This window comes from Mirounga leonina, unplaced genomic scaffold (assembly GCF_011800145.1).
Source record: "Mirounga leonina isolate KUSES-001 unplaced genomic scaffold, KU_Mleo_1.0 Mir_152, whole genome shotgun sequence".
Taxonomy (NCBI): Eukaryota; Metazoa; Chordata; class Mammalia; order Carnivora; family Phocidae; genus Mirounga; species Mirounga leonina.
This window is the reverse complement of record NW_023270380.1, coordinates 10,135,899-10,156,151: the sequence shown is the minus strand read 5'-3', so window position 1 is coordinate 10,156,151 and position 20,253 is coordinate 10,135,899. Positions and strand designations below refer to the sequence as shown.

Here is a 20,253-nt window from a genome sequence, read left to right as displayed (position 1 = left end):
GCCCAGAGCTATAATGCTCCATGAGGGAGGGTCCAAAGCCAAATCAGAACTTTATAGATAAAGCAAGATCTGGTCACTTGTTGAAGGGGACCTATTCTCTATTCTCTTAAATAGAACCATTACTGTAAAAAAAATGTCTGGACAATTTCCCCATCATTGGGGTTTAGTCTTTTTAATTTCCAGTATACAGCTGTAATTGGGGTGGCAGCACGAGACAGTGTAGTTGAGCTAGGATTGCTCTCTTTCATGGGGGTAGATTGTTGTATGTGGGTAAAGCCTTTTTTGACATCAGATTAAACAGTGGTCATTGTAGTGTTATTAATGTGGCAAACTTCTAAGGGCTTCGTATGCTGCACAACTTTTTGAGAAAGAAGAGACTAATCAATATCTAAAGCTTGATTTATGGCTCACTTTCTGTTTCAGTTATCTATTACTGTGTAACAAAAACACCCAAAACTTAATGGTTTAACATGATTATTTCTTGTAGAGTGGGTGGTTTCTCTGCTGCACATGGCATTGGCTGAAGTCTTGTTTGGCTGGCTAAATTCAGCCAGTGATGGGGCTGGCTCAGAAGGTCTAAAGAAACTTTGCTCACATGTCTGGAACTATATGGGGCTTTCTCCTCATAGCTTGAGTTTCTTCACAGCTTGGTAATTTCAGACTAGTTGAACTTTCTGCATGATGATTAGCTTCAAGAAGGAAAGTGGAAACTGCCACACTTCCTAAAGTGTTGGCCTGGAACTTCTGCCATATTCTACTAAGCTGAAGCAAGTCACAAGGCCAGTGCAGACTTAAGAGGAGGAGAAAAAAAAGAATAGCTTTTTAGAATGGAATAAGAGAAGGAATTGATATTGTTTTCCTTTGACCATCATACTAACCAAAGAAGGGCTATACTTATAAATCAGTCCAGGAAAGTAAGAAGTGATACAAGTTTGGGAAATAGATTCAGGGATTGGTGGGCTTTCAAAAACAAGAATGTTGAGGGACTGACTGGCTTTCCGTTGTAAAAGTTTGGTCACTGGGCGCCTGGGTGGCTCAGTTGGTTAAGCGACTGCCTTAGGCTCAGGTCATGATCCTGGAGTTCCGCATTGGGCTCCCTGCTCGGCAGGGAGTCTGCTTCTCCCTCTGACCCTCCCCCCTCTCATGTGCTCTCTCTCATTCTCTCTCAAATAAATAAATAAAATCTTTAAAAAAAAAAAAAAAGTTTGGTCACTGGAATGAGGCTGTAGCTGACTTTCTGACTTTCCAGAACATGGTCATAGTGAATGCTGTTGCTGATTGGCCTTAAGAAATGTGAAACTGTCAGGCTGGCTGGCCCTCATAAGCATGTGTGCATCTGATGAAACACCCATCAGTTGATCTGGTGATCAGTTGTCTCTGATCTTTCGATTCTTATGGTTACTAATTCATGACTTAAAACTCTGGCCAAGAGGCAGTCAGTCTCCCTCCATCCTTCTGGACTTTGAAGGCCAGGAATATTTTATTCTCAGAGTATCTTTAAAGTCTTTTCATTAGTACAGACATTATTCTGTATTATTCAAAATCCAGACTTACTGGATTTTCCTCAAAAAGCAATAATTTTTATTTAACTTTTGATTGAGAAGCCAGGGGAAACTAGGAAACATTTGCTTGCACAGCAGGTTGAAATAAAGAACTACTCTGAAGGCATAGCTATCATCAAGATGGCATGCTCATGTCAGTGTTGGGTAGAGTATTGTAACAATATTTATTGTGTTTGAGTATTTAGAAGTTATATAGGTAGCAAAGCAATTACTAAATATCACAGTAGGTGTTCATTGGTGGTAAACAGCAGACAAATCAAGGCATGTTTAAGAAGTTGAGCATCCCGAAAGTCATCATTTGGAAGGGGCGGGCAAGTGGCAGGATTTAGATCGGAGCAGCATTTCACAATCATGAAGTTTAGGCAATAAAATAATTCTACTGGTACTGTAGTAATACTAGGAATGTAGATTACTAGTAACGTAGCTGGTGGAGTTGGGCACTGTAAGGTTTTTGTTATTAGATTATGCCAGTTAAGTATGACAGAGATGGTCATGGTATAGTGAGAAAATTATAAAATGATATAGGGAACACTGGCCATTGACTTGGAAGAAAATAAGGGAGTATTTTTAAGTAGGGACCAATTGACAATTTGATTTAATTTAGACAATGTTTATTTTATACATGTACTGCTACATTCCATCAGAAAATGTTTTGATTTTATGACAGTTCAACAAATAAAACACATGTATTTGAAAAAATTCTAATGCTTAGGCTTTTAACATATAAATACAATATACAAAATAAATACACTGCAGAAAACCACCCACCCACAAATTGCTGTATGCATCATTGCTGAAACACATAATATATATAAAAGTACATCATATACATTGATTGTGGTGTTTTCAGCTCTAAGTAACAGAAAAACTTAACTTTGTAAAGTGCCAGATAGTAACTGTCGCAGGCTCTGTTGAGCCATACGGTCTCTGCCAGAACTATTCAACTCTGTTCTTGTAGTGCTAAAGGCAGCCTCAGGCAAAACAGAGACAAATGGTTTTTATTAGTGTTCTAATAAAACTTTATTTGTGGACACTGAAATTTGAATATACTTTTCACGTGTTGCAAAATATTCCTTATCTTTTTCCACCCACTTAGAAATGCAAAACCATTCTTGGCTTGTAGGTTACAAACACGGGCTTTGGGTCACATCTGAATATCTGAATCCTTTGTGGGAAAATGCACAACCAAGCCAAACCAAGGCACTACAGCAATAAAGTGAGTGGTGAATGTTGGTAGCCAACTTTTTTCCCAGCATAATTCAAGAAATACAAATTATAATGATAATAGTATCTAACATATGCTTTTCTTGTGTCTCAGACACTATTCTAAGTGCTCTAAAAATATTAACTCATTTCTATGTCAAAGCAATCCTACCATTATCACTTCTCGTTTATAGAAAAGGAAACAGAGGCACAGAGAGGTTAAGTGGCATGCCCCATGCTGGAATTTGAGCCACGGCAGTAAGAGTCCAGGGTCCACATCTCTTAACCACTACCATGTTGCTTCTGCTATGAAGAAAAAGGCAGTGAAGAACATTCTTAAGACACTCATACAAAATTCTAAGGCAGATAGCTCTGCCCCCTGCTAAAATATCAACAGTAAGATAAATACTACTTCTTTACGTAGTGTTATGTTTTAAGTGTTTTCAAAAATAATTTCAGTCTTTTCTTATGAATAAATGTGTCCCTAATGTAAAACTCAGCTGACCTTTCTGAAGGATTGGTTCAGTAATGTCTGTATTCATTTAAAAATGCAAGGAAATAGAAAAAGATGCATTAAATTTTAAAAGAATATTACATTTAAAATACACATGAGAGTAACAACAGGAATCGACGCCGAGACATAACGTGAAATATCTTCACATACGTGAAAACTCCTGAACCAAGGCTACATATTTCCCTATGTACAATTATGGATGGGATCCACGTGCACATAAACATCCACAACCTGTCTTGTAGCGCGCTGACACACATTAGTTCTACATACTAAAGGATTCTTCACGTGTGTAAGGATATCACCTGGTTTTTTCAATGTGTTTGTGCTTTTTAAAAAGCTTCAAATATCTAGACATTGATAGGTTTCTTAAAAACAAAACCCAAAAAAACAAAGAAAACCCCTCAGAATCCAACTGCTGCAACATGACTTCTGATGTAACTGTTACCCTCACTCAGTACAGATTCTCTTTGAATTTTTGTCAAGGAACTTTCACATATTTGAAATGTCTGCAAAGGTTCTATCCCAGCATCACGGATCTGAGGTTCACTGAAACATCACTTCCCGGTAAAGGCTTCTGTATCTGTTGCAGTCTGTGCAGTTACACCTTCGAGTGCTCCAAGTCCACCTGGTGTCAAAGGTCTCTGAATGCTCGGGAAGGATACTGATAGGAGCTTCTCACTCAGGTAAGCTTTTAGATATCTAGTGATGGCTGCCCTGACAGAAAATTTCCTGACATTCATTTGTTTTTATAGGATTTCTCTCATATGATTTCTATGTTGTGCGATCTAGTATGACTTCTAAACGGTCTCCCTCATGTTTTACAATTTCTAGGTTGTCTGATACTTAATTAAGTCTGACATATGGTAAAAAGCTGTCCCTCATAGATTTAAAGAATTTCTGTATTATTTCCTTTTCTGTCAAGAAAGACTCTGACTGAAATTTTCTGAGATTGATATTCCTAAGTTTTTTGTCTTGTGTGAATTACCCAATTATTCTGAAGGATGAATTCCAAAATAAGTTCCCAGTTCATAGTATTTATCAGCTTTTTCCCTCTGTGTGTGTCTTCTGATGTGCAGTAAGTTTTGATTTCTGAATAAAAGTTTTCCTACACTCCTGACATTCATAGGGTTTCTCCCCTGTGTGTTTTCTCTGATGTATGATAAAATGTGACTTCTGAGAGAAGGATTTCCCACATTCCTTACATTCATAGGGTTTCTCTCCTGTGTGCGTCCTTTGATGTAATCTGAGGACTGAATTCACAGAGAAAGATTTACCACATTCATGACATTCATAGGGCTTCTCCCCTGTGTGTTTTCTCTGATGTTTAGTGAGGTCTGATTTATAGTAAAAGTTTTTTCCACATTTATTACATTCAAAGGGTTTCTCCCCTGTGTGAGTTCGCTGATGTACTGTGAGAGCTGACTTCTGGTAGAAGCATTTCCCACATTCCTTACATTCATAGGGTTTCTCTCCTGTGTGAGTTCTCTGATGAGTTTTGAGGTGTGAATTTCTAGAAAAGAATTTCCCACATTCCTTACATTTATAAGGTTTCTCCCCTGTATGTGTTCTCTGATGTACTGTGAGGTGTGATTTCTGGGAAAAGGATTTCCTACATTCCTTACATTCATACGGTTTCTCCCCTGTGTGTGTTTTCTGATGTACCATGAGGTATGCCTTAACATAGAAGAACTTCCCACATTCACTACACTCAAAGGGTTTCTCTCCTGTGTGTGTTTTCTGATGTTCTACAAGGTGTGGCTTCTGGTAGAAGGATTTCTCACACTGATTACATTCGTAGGGTTTCTCCCCTGCGTGAGTCCTCAAATGTCTACTAAGAGATGACAGGTGATAGAAAGTTTTCTTACATTCTTTACATTCATAGGTTTTCTCTCTGGTGTGGGCTTTCTGTTGTACTGTGCGGTCTCCATTTCTAGAGCCAGATTCTCCACATTCCCTGGGTTTGTCCTTTGAATGAATATGCTGATGTATTACGAGAACAGACTTCTGGCAGAAGGACTTTCCACATTCATTGCATTTATGGATTTTCTCTCTGGCTTGAGTTTGCTGGTGTTTTGTGAGTTCTCCATTCCTAGAAAGAAATTTCCAAATTCAGTAATGTCTAAGGTACACTAGCTTAGCTGAGAACCAACTTCCAGAGATTTTCCCATATTGATTAGATTCACAGTTTCTCCACTTACGTTCTCTGACACACACTGTGGTTTGACATTTGGTAGAAGGAACCTTCCCTGTGTATGCAGAGTCTCTCAAATGCCTGAGATCTACAAAGCCTCCCTTACTGTGTAACTCAGAAGAGTTAAAAGACGAAACTTCAGAGTTTGAATCTCCTGGTCCTGAATAAGATCTCCATTACGGAAGAGTGCGTTCCCATTTGGGTTATATGCTTTGGAATTCACTCCAGTGTTAGTTTTCTCACATTTAGTATGAACTAGTGTTTTCCCACTTCCAATACTCCCGTCAATACTTTCTTACTACAAGGCTTCTAATCTTAAAATCGAAATCTTGGACTTGCCTTGAATTTTCAGCTCGGCTTTCCTGGTATTTCGCTCCTAGGTCATGAATTTTCCAGAGGTCTTCTACAAAGGAATCCAAAATTTAATACCGTATAAATCTTATTGTATTATTAGGGTTGTAGGGTTGATTCTTAGGCTTCAGGCAATCTCCCCAAATAAAGGAACTGCAAATTTCCTTTGCAAATGAAAATTTCATCTCTCCCATTGGTTTAGAAAAAACATAAACATTAAAAACTGCAGTAGCAGACCAGGGAAGAAACGTGGTTATAAATCCAAGTACTTCTGACACTTTACAAATATGGCCTTAAAAACTTGGAGGAAAAAGTTAAGGGGAGGAAAAAAAAAAAAAAAAAGAACAGGGAGCAGAGAACAAAAGATATTCAGAGTGCTGCTGAACAAGACTTAGGGACTCAAAATGCTGTAAGCCCATGACAGACAAGAAACAGTAAAGTAGAGTGACAAGAAAAATTAGAAGACACCTGTGTTCACTGAAAATATCAGGGGAAAGATGAAATTGGATGAAAAGCTAACAGGTCTTTGTCAGCTCAAATCTAACTTGCTGTGTTATTTTAGCAGACTGTAAACTTCTGCTTGATTTCCTCTACACCCGCACACGACAATCTGGGTGCCAACACTAAAGTGACTTTCTGAAAACATCTGTTTCCCCGTGTGTGGGGGAATAGTTCTACACTTGGAGCTCTCACTGTCCACCTAGCTGGCTTAATTTTCACGGGGACAGAAGACCCAGGAACACATAGATCCTAAAGGAAAGATAATTAAAAAGAGAGTGCAAGCCCTACTGGGTATTTACCCCAAAGATACAAAAGTAGGGATCCGAAGGGGTACGTGCACCCCGATGTTTATAGCAGCAATGTCCACAATAGCCAAACTGTGGAAAGAGCCAAGATGTCCATCGACAGAAGAATGGATAAAGAAGATGTGGTATATATATACAATGGAATATTATGCAGCCATCAAAAGGAATGAGATCTTGCCATTTGCAACGACGTGGATGGAACTGGAGGGTATTATGTTGAGCGAAATAAGTCAAACAGAGAAAGACATGTATCATATGATCTCACTGATATGAGGAATTCTTAATCGCAGGAAACAAACTGAGGGTTGCTGGAGTGGGGGGTGGGGTGGGAGGGATGTGGTGACTGGGTGATAGACACTGGGGAGGGTATGTGCTCTGGTAAGCGCTGTGAATTGTGCAAGACTGTTGAATCTCAGATCTGTACCTCTGAAACAAATAATGCAATATATGTTAAGAAAAAAAAAAAAAGAAGAAGGTAGCAGGAGGGGAAGAATGAAGCGGGGGAAATCGGAGGAGTAGACGAACCATGAGAGACGATGGACTCTGAAAAACAAACAGGGTTCTAGAGGGGAGGTGGGTGGGAGGATGGGTTAGCCTGGTGGTGGGTATTGAGGAGGGCACATTCTGCATGGAGCACTGGGTGTTATGCACAAACAATGAATCATGGAACACTTCATCTAAAACTAATGATGTAATGTATGGGGATTAACATAAGAATAAAAAAAAAAAAGAACTGAGAAAAATTAAAAAAAAAAAAAAAAGTGCAAGCCATCATAAAACAGGATGAATTCCCATTTGCAGTAGCAAAGATTCTCAAGCCTGATCGCCAAATGCTGCATCTCCAAAGCAGTGTTCGCCACAATTCAGTCCCAGGCTTATTCTGCTTTTGTAGTTTAGTTCCCACCTATCTGCTTCAAGTTATTGCATGATCTATAAAGAGTAATTACTCAACATCATTCTGGAACCTTTACTGACCTTCATATTTATTCATCTTCAAATGCTTGACAGAAAGTGAAAGATTATGAGCAGAGGCTTGGGTTGGAATTTCATGGCACTTGTGGGGAAGACGTTAAGACGTTACCTGATGGGGACCTGGGCAAGGCTAACTGGGACACAGAGGAAACAAGATCGTGTGTGTCTCTGGTCTTGGGAAAGGAGGAGGCCTTGCAGGAGTTACTGTGGAGGGCACAGAGGAGAAGACAGTGCCTGCCTCTTTTTAATTCACATTCAACCTTTCAACAGTATCTAGTGAACAACTACTAAACACCAGGCATTGTTCCTGGTCCCGGCAACACGTAAGTACACAAGTCAGGAATATGAGAAAAGCATTTAAGGAAGCAGAGTGAGATCATCTTAGTAGTTTTTTTGGCTTGTTTTTAGTTTTTTAAATCTTAGTGTTACAACACTCCAAATAAGGTGAAGTAGATTTTAGAAGGGATAATTAGTACTTTGTGTGAAAGACAAACCTCATCTAAAAGGAAGTATCAACTCTGAAATAATGTAATTGATGAAAAACATAAAGATTTGTAATCTGATTTCAGAGTTTAAAGAGAGAAAAGGAAGTTAATAAAACCAGTGCTGAAAAATAACTGAGGCATCTCATTGTTAGTAAAAGAAGGGAAATGGCATTTGGAGAAAAATTTATCATCCCATTTAAGATTACAGTGTTCTAGAATTTCAGTAACTGGGAATTCTAGAAAAAAGACAAAAATTTAAGGCAAGGTTAGGCAGCAATTAGATTTTGTATATAGGAGAGAAAAGTAAATCTATTTTAAAAAGTCTGGCAAAGGAGGAATTATGTGGAAAAATGAAAACCGGAAGTGTGATTTATGTTGCTTGCATATGCAGATCAAGTGTCCTTGGTCTTTTCCAAAAGTATAGGGCATTTTAAAAAGAGATTCCTAAAATATTTCAGAAGGCCAAAGGCACCAACCACCTCACTAGCAACAGGGGCCACAGGTCCTCACTCACCCGGATAATTCCGATGTGGAAATTCTACTTCCAGTATCCACGGTTCTTTTCCTTGTTTCAGCTTGAAGACTGCATTCGGCTTTTTCACACGGTAACCTATTAATAGAAAAGTATGTAATACAGATTACTTGGAATTTAGGGACTTTGAAGGATGAGGAAGTGCAGTTTTAGGAGAACAATGAAGGTCCTACTTAGGCTTGGCAGATTTAGATTCTTTCAATGGGGAGGGAGGGGACACAAGTATTTTCTGGTACCCAAAATGGATTCATTACCTTTTACCCCTGGAACAAAGCTAATACTATGCAGTCCGGCAACTGGGAAAGGAAATGCAAACTCCTGGTAGTTACATATGGGGAAGTTTTTCTCACCCACTGAGATTAGGAGGCCATAGTTCTCTTGCATCACTTCCCTGTATAGGGTCCTCTGAGCAGCGCTCAGTAACTGCCACTCTTCCCGGCTGAATTCCACAATAACATCCTTGAATGTTACTGGTCCCTGTAACAACAGATTTCAGTTCAAACTGAAGTAATCAGTAGAGCACCACAAAAAGACACGTGTAAACTAGCTGTTAACCTGCCAACTATAAAGTTTACTCTAGAAAGTTAAGATACTTTGCTCCTCTCTACATAGATGAAATGTTCAATATGTATTTACTGAGATACCACCCATGCCTAGAACGCTGCTGGAGGCACGATGAATGAAAGCAACTATTCCTGTTGTCAAGGAGCTTACACTCTGACAAGGAGGCAAAGATGTAAATACTTGAATGCAACATGCATAGCAGGTGCTCTGATAGAAACATGTACCAGATATACGGTGGTCACAAATGGGGATAGATATTTGCGTTGTATATTCTCAAATCAGATTTTACTAGGTAGTCAAGCTACCATAAACTGGGAAGAAAGAAAATAGAGTCGGCAAAGGCCTTGATGCATGAAAAATGGCAAGTTTAGGAATGTTACAAATAAGACGGCATGATATGAGAACAGGAAAGATTAATTAGAAGGTGATACAGTCCAGTCAGGTGACAGAACATGGAATAATTCTGAGTGTGTCTCTGGGCCATTAAAATATATTTTGCATACCCACTTAATTGGTGCCTGTTTATAAATATGTTTATAAGTCTTTATTAAAAATTGATATTTTGTTTTTCTATTTATAAGAAAGAAATATGAATAGATACTCTGCTTTTTCCCACTATTTTTACACTTTGTGGGCTGTCCTACACATCTTTGGGATGTTCACCCATTCACTTACAGAGAACAGGGAGCCACTGAAAAGACAGATATGAAGTGCTAGAGTTACAGGAGCAGCCTGGTCGTTTAGAAGAAAACACTGAAGTAGAAGAGGCAAATACCACACCCGAAATATGGAGTGTTAGAAAATTAAGAGGCATATGTGAAATAGCAGCAGTGGGGGGAAGAAACATACCTTCATGGGAAATAAATAATTATTGAGAGAAGGGAAGGATAACTCCTGCAGTATCTACAGAGTTTGAGAATAGCTAGAACCGTAATGCTAATTCTCTCATTTTTATTGGTAGGACTGTGTAAGGCTATGAAATTTCCTCCAATCATCGCTTTGCTTATATTCCACAGAATCTGACATGTAATTTCTGAAAACTTGAAGAACTTCTTCGCTGAATATAAATTCTGACTTCTACTTTTTTTCTTGAAAACACTGTTCCGCTATTCTTGTTTTATATATATGTTGCTAATAAGAATTCTGTCAATTTTATTTTCTTTCCTTGGCAAGGGATGTAGACTTTTTTCCTTGCAACCTAGAGGACTCTTTTTTCTCTACTTTTAAGTAAGTCTAGTAGTTTTATGAGACTCTCTCTTGGGGTTTGCCAGACTCTGGGTCACTTCTCTCTGGCACACAGAGCCTTTTCAGTATGTAATTCTGTTTTCCTTTTCTTTATGGAAAGTTTCCTTGGATTAAATACTAGCTCTCTTCCACTATTTAGGTTTTGTTATTCAGGGATTCTACTTTATTTTCTATTTGTTATTCTCTCTTCCTCTTCCTTGTCCATTCTTATTGGCATCCCTACCCTCTCCCCCACTCCACAGTCACTTCCAATTCCTCTGCCACATGTCAGTTATCCACTTGCATTTCTCTTCTCCCAGAGCTGCACTGTCATTTAATCTTCTAACCTGACAGGATTTTCTGTTCTACTATTTCTTCCCTGAGTTAATTTGCTTATATTTTATATCTACTTGTTTTTCAGTTTCTGAGTCTTTAATCTCTGGGTTTTAAAGTTATTTCCTATCTGAAACTCCTTAATATCGGAAATCTGTAGTCTGCTTTGCGTTTGTTTGGGGGAGGAGTACTGACATCAATGGACAAAGTGTTAATTCACACATTCTACTTTTTTAGTACTGTCTGCATGGTGAGTAACATTTTTTGTTCATGATCAAATGAAGATAAAACATTTTTTGGTGAGGAGGGATGGAAGTGTTACCCTAGTCCTCAGTTCCTCAGAAAAGTCTGTTGCCGGAGTATATTCACATTCTTGAAGGAAACAGCAGTACGGGGATGGCATCTTCAGATTCTGTGAAAATGTACTCTTTTCTTTAGGACACCTGATTTCAGCTGCTTGTTTTCTGATTGCCTTCACTACCAAGGACACAAGGGATTCCACTTCTTTTCCTCTGTGTTGCTGACTGCTTGAAGCTGCCGTCTGCGTTCCTGCACACTCGAAGTCCCTTCCTTTTTACTCCCAGTGCCAGTCCTTGGATCCCACAGTCTCAGACCTCTCCTGCATCTCCCCAGTCAGGGTGAGCGTCTCTGTGCCCACTTGATCTTACGTTGCTCTACAACTATGACCTCGCCATCTTTCCTCTTCCATCGGTGCCCTCCTGACTTCCTGCTCTGGGGTGAGCTCCAAACTGCTTTTGCTCATAATCGTCATCTCCCAACTTATACAAAAACAGAAGTTTCCTGTCTCCTAGCTATACAGTAGGAGTAGGTTGGGGCGTGTGGAGACATTTGTATTTTGCCAACTAACATTATTCTGTGGCAACCAGGAAATCCATACAAGAAAACTGGAAAACAAGAAAAAATCCACTGGGCAGGAGGAGACAGAGTTGAATTTTGTTCACACTGTGAAGTGACTGTGGAACATATAGCTGGAACTGTCTATTCTGATGGATATACATGTAAGTAAATTTCCACAAATAATATTGTCATATTTCAAAAACAGGGTTCCAGAAGGGTCAAAAAAGAAGTCTGAAAGCAACAACATTCAAGATAATGGTAGGAGAAACTAGGCCAAGACCGAAGTCTGACAGAACTCTAAATATACGGGCAGGTCAGGAGGAGAGTGCTTAGGAGGCCAAAGAAAGACAGATTCACAGCTAATGGGCAGTTCTAGTTCAAAATCCAAATATAAAAGTCCAAGGTAGTGTAACTTGGTAAGTGCACTCCAAAAGAAGATATATGGGTAGCAAATAAGCACATTAAAACATTTTCAATATATTAGTCATAGGATAAATGCAAATTAAAACCATAATGAGATACCACTACACACCTACCAGCAGGATTTGAAAAAAAACTGACAATACCAAATGCTGACAAGAATGCGAAACAAGTAGAACTCTGTACATTGTGGTAGGAACACAAAATAGTACAGCTACTCTGGTAAACAGTTTGGCAGTTTCTTATAAAGGTAATCACAATACTAAATCTGATGCAGGCAAGCACATGCCCAGGTATTTACCCAAGATAAATGAAAGTCTGTGTACACACAAAAATCTAAATGCAATTGTTTGTAACACCTCCTTTTATAATTGCCACAAAACAGAAACCCAAATGCTTTTCAGCTGGTGAATGGGTTAATAAATTGGGTACATACATACAGCTCAATACTATTTAGCAGTAAAAAAGAATGAACTGTGGGTACAATCAACATGACTAAATCTCAAATGCTTTATGCTAAATGAAAGTTGGTAGTCTCAGAAAACTATATACTATTTGACTTAATTTACATGATATTCAGGAAAAGGCAAAATTATAGGGATAAAGAATAAATTGGTGATTGCCAGGAATTGGTGGGGGGAACCAAAAGAATTTTGAGGCAATGAAACTGTTCTAATTCCTCACTCTGGTGATGATTGTATGCCTTTATGCATGTGTCAAAACTCACTGAAATGTATATCCAAAAAGAGTGAATTTTGCTGTTAAGTTAAAGAATAAAGAAGATAAAACAGCACAAAACAAAAATGACTTCACACCCATTAGGATGACTACTCTCAACAACAACAACATAAAAACCCAGGAAAATATCAAGTATTGGCAAGGATATAGAGAAACTGGAACCCTTGTGCATTGCTGGTGGAAATGTAAAATGGTGCAACTCCTACAGAGAATATAGTACCTCGATTCTTCAAAAACTTAAAGTATTACCATATGATTCAGTAATTCCACTCCTAGTTATATATCCAAAAAGAACTCAAAGCAGGGACTGAAACATATTTGTATACCAATGTTCATAGCAGCATTATTCAGAATAGCCACAAGGTGCAAAAAACCCAAGTGTCCATCAAGAGATGAATGCATAAAGGAGAGGTTGGGAAGATGGTGGAGTAGGAGGACCTAGCTCACCTCCTCCCACGGATAAAACTAGATAACACTCACATCAGCATAAATAACCCAAGAAAACAACCCAAGACTGGCTGAACAAACTCCACAACTAAAAGTAGAGAAGAGGCTGCATCGAAGAAGGTAGGTGTGAGTATTAAGTTAACTAGATGCAAAAGGAAAGATGGAACACAGTAAAAAGTATAAAGTCTTGATTTTTAATAAAACATGTCAAATAAAAAGATGAATGCATAAACAAAATGTGGTATATAGAAACAGTGGAATATCATTTAGCCTTTAACAGGAAGGAGGAAATCCTGTCACATGCTACACAGATGAATATTAAGGACATTATACTGAGTGAAATATGCCAGTTAAAAGTGGCAAATGCTGTGTGATTCTACTTATATGAGAGACCTGGAATAGTCAGGTTATAGATAGAAAGTAGACTGGTGGTTCCCAGGGGAAGAGGGAATAAGGAGTTATTGTTTAACGGTTAGAATTTTAGTTGTGCAAGATGAAAAAAGTTCTGGAGCTGGATGGTCGTGATGATTGTACCATGATGTGAATGTACTTAAAGCCACTGAACTGTACAGTGAGAAATGGTTAAAATGGTAAGTTTTATGTATATTTTGCCCCAATTAAAAAATAAAAGTAAAAACCAAACCCCAGAAAACACTAAGAATGGCGGTATGAAAACATCAAATATTACCATATGCACCAAAATTGTGGGGGGATCAAGATCCTAGAAAAAAAGAAATTGAGTCCTATACCTTGAATTTGAATTTTGGGGGCATTTTCAAATTTCAGGGCAGAGCAGAAAGTAGCTTAGAGCTAGTATCCTGACCATAAGGATAAAAAGCTAGTTCTGAGTAGAATGTAGAAAGGCAAAAGAGAAGTGGATCTCACCCTAACAATAAGAACAAGCCTCTAACATAGAAACTTACAAGTTTTCCAAAACCTATCAGAGAACTGAGAATCCAAAGATGAACAAAGGAAAAATTCACAACAGATGAATGCTCCAGAAAAGAAAACCACAATGACTTTCACTTTTAGGGGCAAGTGGGGAGAGGGAACCAATCCAACTCAACAAAATTTTAATGTTTGCTTATGGATTTCTGCGATGTCTTAGAACTCCAGTCACAAAGCACGTGAACATCAATCTGCCATTTGATACTAGCTGGTGACTGGATGTTTCACATCCAAAAGGTCCCTAATTGGAAGCTAGTATCTACAGGACTTTTTTTTTTTTTTTTTTTTTACTTCCCATCAAATGTCTCAGAGTGATCACTTTATTATAAGTTGGGGAAACAATTTCTGGAACCAAACAGGAAGCTCCATAACCAATATGAATGGTCTGAAGTACAGACAGCCACCAGTTTTCCCCACTCTACCGAGTACATGGCAACAGCCCTCCATAGGCTGGGAGCAGAGCACCAGGCCAGGAAGAGACGTCTCCCAAAGGAAGTACAATGAATCTCATTAGGATAAAGAAAAATCCACACATAGAACACAGTAGAGTTAAGGTATCTTAAAAGTAGCTAGCCTGGAATGCAAATTTACTTTAGAGGTCTGACAAATTAAAAGGTGAATTTTCAGTAGTATCAGAAGACAATGAATGCTTTTCAATGTGGTTTTTTTTTTTTTTTTTTTTTAAGATTTTATATATTTATTTGACAGAGAGACAGCGAGAGAGGGAATACAAGCAGGGGGAGTGGGAGAGAGAGAAGCAGGCTCTCCGCCAAGCAGGGATGCAGGGCTTGGTCCCAGGACCCTGGGATCATGAACTGAGCCGAAGGCAGACGCTTAACGACTGAGCCACCCAGGTGCCCCTTCAATGTTTTAAACTGTAAGAACTGTCAGCCAAGGATTCTATACACAGTAAAAAAACTGTTTATATTTCAGATAAACCAAACTCAGAATTTTCCACCAGCAGACCCTCACTAAAACAAGTAAGCGAGCAGAATAAAAAACATAAAGGATGTTTTCAAACAGAAGAAATTTATGCCAATACAACCTGAAAGATTCAAGAAGAAATAAAAAAAAGATCACATCATTTGGCCAAAATGGCAATGAACAAACAAAAAATTACAGTATCTGCACAGAATAAACTTTTCCAAGAGTTGGTAGTGATGACTGCATTCAGAATTACTTCAAAAAACTAAAAGGCTCACTAGTCAGTTGTGCTGGCCAAACTGGCCAGTCAGAGATTAATTACAGAGCATAAAGTGGGGAACATGTGGCACCCCTGAATGAATTCTGGATAAGGAGAATATCATGTAAAAGATACATGTTCAAGACTAAAGCAGAACTGTTGAATAGGTTAATTTTTTTGGAGCTTCCTCCTATATTATTTCTCCCTCTTTCCATAGCCTCTTTCTCCCTACCATCACGCCCAAAGACTATGATTTTTAGTTCACATAATGTCCACACTGAAAGTTTATGATACGGTAGTGAACGATTTCAAAAGCTGGGCTATAAGAATTTCAAAGACTATGTCAAGTGCTTATAAAAGGGCTGGGAAATTAAGTGCCAAATACACTCTTTTGTTTTAAACATTAAATTTTAAAATCAAAGAAATGGTTACCACAAAAGTCAGGATTCATTTTTCTCTGGGTAATGAATGGTGAGGAGGGGCACATGGGGCTTCAAAGATAGTAGTAATTTTCATTTCTTAAGCCAGATAGGGGATACACCCGTGTTTCATCAATACTCCCTAAATTTTACATATACATTAAATACATTCCTTTGATTGCATAAGTATGATTTTTAAATAAAACTTAAATTCAATGTTTTCTTCAGCTTACAAGGTCCTACATATTCCAGCCCCTTCTACCTCCTTGATCTTCCCTCTTAGCTCATTCTCCCCTATGTCCGCTCTGTAGCTTCAATGTCTTGAATACTGTTTCTGGAACATGCCTCAGGGTGTTTGTATTTGCTGTTCTTCATATCTAGAATGCTCTTCCCCCAGAATCCTACTTGGTTCCCTCTCTCATTTAACCAGGACTTTCCTCAAATATTAGCTTTTTAGAGTGGCATTCCCTAACCACCTTATTCTGTTCCTCACTGCTCTGTGTCACGCTGTCCTCCTAAACTGCCTCTGAGCACATATATCAGAAATATTACTCAAGGGGCACCTGGGTGGTTCAGTCGCTTAAGCATCTGCCTTCCACTCAGGTCATGATCCCAGGGTCCTGGGATCAAGCCCCATGTCAGGCTCCCTGCTCAGCGGGGAGTCTGCTTCTCTCCCTCTGCCACTGCCCCTGCTTGTGCACGGATGCGTGCTCTCTCTCTCAAATGAATAAATAATCTTTAAAAAAAAAAATTACTCAAATGCAGACACATAAAAAATGTATCACATTTGTTAGTATCTTCACCAATCTCCTCAGAAAAGCCTTTAACTATTAGAACGTGTCAGCTTCACAGTGGAGGATACAAGTTTTCCAAAAATCTCTGTTTTATTTGAAAGCTCAACTTTTAACACTGGCAACAAATACTGAGAGTTCTTTTTCTTGAAGTGACAGGCTCACTGCCGCCAAATTTGAGAAAATGTTTGGTAAATACCCGTCCAAAGAACCAGTTTGTCTGCCAGTTGCTCTTTCAAGTAAAAATAGTATTCCATGAAAAGGTGGCTAGGTGAGCTCACTAATCAATCGCACAAGTGCCTTTTCTCTAGACAACCAACCATCATTCCTCAGTATGTAGCAAAAGTACTGTAAGTCAACTTCCCATTTCCTCAGAGTCAATATTACAAAGATACGTATTCAAGGGTCAAGATTTAATAAATTAATTTTTACTGTTTCATCAAAAATACCCTTAAATAAAGGTGGCAGTTTTTTATTGAGTCCACTGCAGAGAAGCAGTCATTGGTATCACTGTCGATTCATGCCAAACAGGCAGCAACCTAGTCACCACTGCTCTTACACCATCAGTGTGCAAGGCAGTTTGCATCTTGGTATTACGTTCCGACCTCACAGGCCCCTTATAAAGGTCTTGGGGATCCCAGGAATCTGCAGACTACGCTTTGGAACTGCTGTGCTATTCAGACAGCATTTTCCCTTAAGGTGATTTTTATATATTTCCATTTTTCATGTTTAATGTATGGGCTTTCATAAAACTCACTGAAAATAGACACACAAAAGGCTAAGGAAATGACTCACCTGATACTTGTTCATTTTCTGCTGCTCTTGGGAAAGGACGGAAACTATGAAGCCAGAACAGGGAAAGTTGGAAGACAAAAGTCTTAAAAGACCTTATCTTGCAGCTCTGGAATCACCTGTGAGAAATTTCCATATATTTTAGTAAAACATAAACACCTAGGAAAATATCCCTTTGAGCCATGAAGAGGAATAGGAGGACGATGATAAAGGAGTTACCCACCTGTCCATTGGTGATTCTGATATAATCATGATGTATCTGGGAAAATTTTGAGTGAATCTAAACATTTCTTTCCTACTGGCCATTTAGTCCATTTAGTAAATGGACGAAAGAATTGAAAACCTTAAACACCCAAAAATAGGTTAGGCAAGGTGTATAATATATATCCAAGGTGTTTAATATATATCCAAAGTATGGCCCCCGATGCTGGCATTACAAATGATGTTGAAAAGAAATACTGATATGGAAGTGTTTAAGTCACATAACAATTTTTCCTATTAATATTATAAACCCCACAAAGTTAGAAAGTCTTCAAAGCCCTCAAAAATTAACATGTTTCCTCTCCCTAAATTGCAGTTTCTCCAGAATCACTTCTCCAAGAAACTTGTTTTGACTTAAACATGGTATAGTGGACGATGTGGAGACTTTTATTCTTTGCTAGTCTCTCCTATTAACAAACTTAATGACTTAGTTTCAGTGCTATTATTTAACATGAGAAGGAATTAGATCATTTTGAACAACCTTTCCTGTACCATTTTGATTCTGTAAGTCTTCACTCATTGCCACAAATCCAGACAGTACCCTGGAATTCACTGTCCCCTTCAACCTTGGGCTGGGCCTTAGGGTAAAAGTTAATTAGGCCTTGAAGAATTTTGACATAAATTAATTTTTACTGTTTCATCAAAGATACCCTTAAGTAAAGGTGGCAGTTTTTTATTGAGTCCACTGCAGAGAAGCAGTCATTGGTATCACTGTCTCGATTCATGCCAAACAGGCAGCAACCTAGTCACCACTGCTCTTAAACCATCAGTGTGCAAGGCAGTTTGCATCTTAGTATTAAGATATTAATTTAAGGTTTAGATCTGTGTGGCTGTCAGAACTATTTTCTGACAGCCACACAGATCTAAACCTTAAAATAACAATTTGACACCATAAATCCCAAAACGCTTTATGTAGGTAGCAAAAGGTAACTAAATGCCCCTTCCAGCTGGCATGATGCTTACAAAACTTAAGTCCAGACACACCTGCCAAACAGAGACATAACATTTTAACATGGAGCCCCGACGTTCCAGTTTTCGTCTGTTAACAAAGTCTGTCCCATTTCCCCTCTTCAGAAACTAGCCTCTGGCCTGGAGAGGGTTCCCAGCTTCTCCAATAAGACTTAAAATTCAGGGCTCAACTTAGCGGTTTCAGTTTACATGTTAGCAGCCCTCTGAGAATAGAAACAGGCTGAAAAATGCAAGAAGGGCCTTAATTAACCTTTCGACATAAGAGTTCTGAGAAAGCCTCAAGAATTTTTGGAAATAGAACTCTACGTGCTAAGGTTAGGTCTACCACACCACAGTTTTGCTCAGGGACAATTACGGTACTAAATACAACCGAAGACTGGATTTTATCGTGGGAAATAGCATGAACCAGAGTAAAACAATGAGAATTTACCCACCTTCCTCCGGTAGTGCTGAGTATACCCATTTATCGCTAAACCTCTAGTATTCGTATTAGAATGGAGCTGGTTAATACCGATTCAAAGGATGGTTATGATGATTATGATTAAATGAGCCAATAACGAAAACAGCATACCTTGTAACAATAAAAGCAGCTCACCTTTATTGAGTCCTCCTCATATTTTATATATACAGCCCTATTTAATATAGCAAACAACCCCAGTGGTTACTGGAATTATTTTACAGATGAGTGTCCGGGTCGTACCGAGGTTGTCCTGCTCGGTTCCTGGCGGGAGCGGGACGCGCGCAGGTCCCCCGGTCTTGACAGCGCCGCGGCGCCAACAGCCACGCCAGCGCGGACGTGGCGGGCCTGGGGTCCACGTCACAAAAGCCGTCCCCCCACGTCCCTCCCCGCTCCACCCGCGCTCCAGGCCAACTCGGGCCGCCCGGCTCCGCAGGTCGAGAGCCAGGAAGGTGGACGACGGGCAATCCCCCGCCAAGCCCCCTGCCTGACCCCCTTCCCAGTCCTCCTCGGAGGCCAGCTGGGAGCTCAGAGGGGGGCGGCGGCGGCTTCCAGGTTCTCCGACTCGGTGCAGCCGCGGAGACCCGGCTTCCCCCGCGCCGCCCTCCCGGCCTCGCACCCGCAGACAGGCCTCCGACACACCTGCAGGGCTCGGCCACCGCTCCCGGCCAGCGCAGGTTCCAGGCCCCGCCCTCTGTCGCACGGCGCAGACCTGGAAAGTCCAGAGTGCTCTCCCGCCCTGGGGCGTGAGACAAGATGGCGACTATCAAAAGGAGGTGGGATTGCGCATGCGCAAAAGGCCCTCGCGCCTCACTCTGGAACTACACTTTCCAGGAGCCTCCGCAGCATCTTCATTTTGGACAACGTGTGATATTCGACCTCTTCCAGCCGCCTGAGTACTGATGGGATTTTCTGGAGGCTATCACTCAGAGAGAGCTAATTTGAACTGGCAGCGCGCAATCTGGGGGCTTGAAAACAAAACTACCACTTGATAAAGAAAGTACTTGTTCCCCGGCCGCTCCCCTTGCTTGTGTGCGCTCTCTCTCTCTGACAAATAAATAATCTTTAAAAAAAAAAAGTACTTGTAACTAAGAACAATAGTACATTCAACAAATAATATCCTGTAACATCTGAATTAAAGCTTTCAGAATTATGCAAATGATACCTGAAACTTGTAATAAAGAGAAAATATGTATAGGCTAAAACAGAAGACTAGTGCCATACATACCACTG

The 20,253-nt window shown here is 39.6% G+C and overlaps 1 protein-coding gene across 3 annotated transcripts; it reads right to left on the bottom strand.

Annotated features, from left to right (window-relative positions):
- Nucleotides 1-2,156: 2,156 nt before the first annotated feature.
- On the bottom strand, nt 2,157-19,818 carry ZNF25 (zinc finger protein 25). 3 transcript variants are annotated; one of them, XM_035008547.1, is made up of 7 exons: nt 19,159-19,818; nt 17,337-17,452; nt 8,967-9,093; nt 8,599-8,694; nt 5,810-5,873; nt 4,602-5,368; nt 2,157-4,433 (listed from the first exon to the last, which is right to left on the bottom strand). In XM_035008547.1, the coding sequence occupies exons 2-7, from the start codon at nt 17,349-17,351 to the stop codon at nt 4,318-4,320; spliced, it is 1,185 nt and encodes a 394-aa protein (XP_034864438.1). In that variant the 5' UTR covers nt 17,352-17,452; nt 19,159-19,818; the 3' UTR covers nt 2,157-4,317. The 3 variants fall into 3 exon arrangements, with proteins under 3 accessions (XP_034864438.1, XP_034864436.1, XP_034864437.1); XM_035008545.1 differs by having other exon boundaries at nt 2,157-5,368; nt 19,159-19,811; XM_035008546.1 differs by having other exon boundaries at nt 2,157-5,368; nt 19,663-19,811.
- Between the last annotated feature and the right edge of the window lie 435 nt (nt 19,819-20,253).

Bases quoted from the DNA above. Each gene is read 5' to 3' on its own strand.
- ZNF25 (XM_035008545.1), bottom strand. The intron at 8,695-8,966 runs GTGAGAAAAACT...TTCTATTAATAG, and splicing joins TGGCCTCCTAATCTCAGTGG to GTTACCGTGTGAAAAAGCCG. The intron at 5,369-5,809 runs GCAAGTCCAAGA...ATTTCTTTCTAG, and splicing joins AGCCGAGCTGAAAATTCAAG to GAATGGAGAACTCACAAAAC.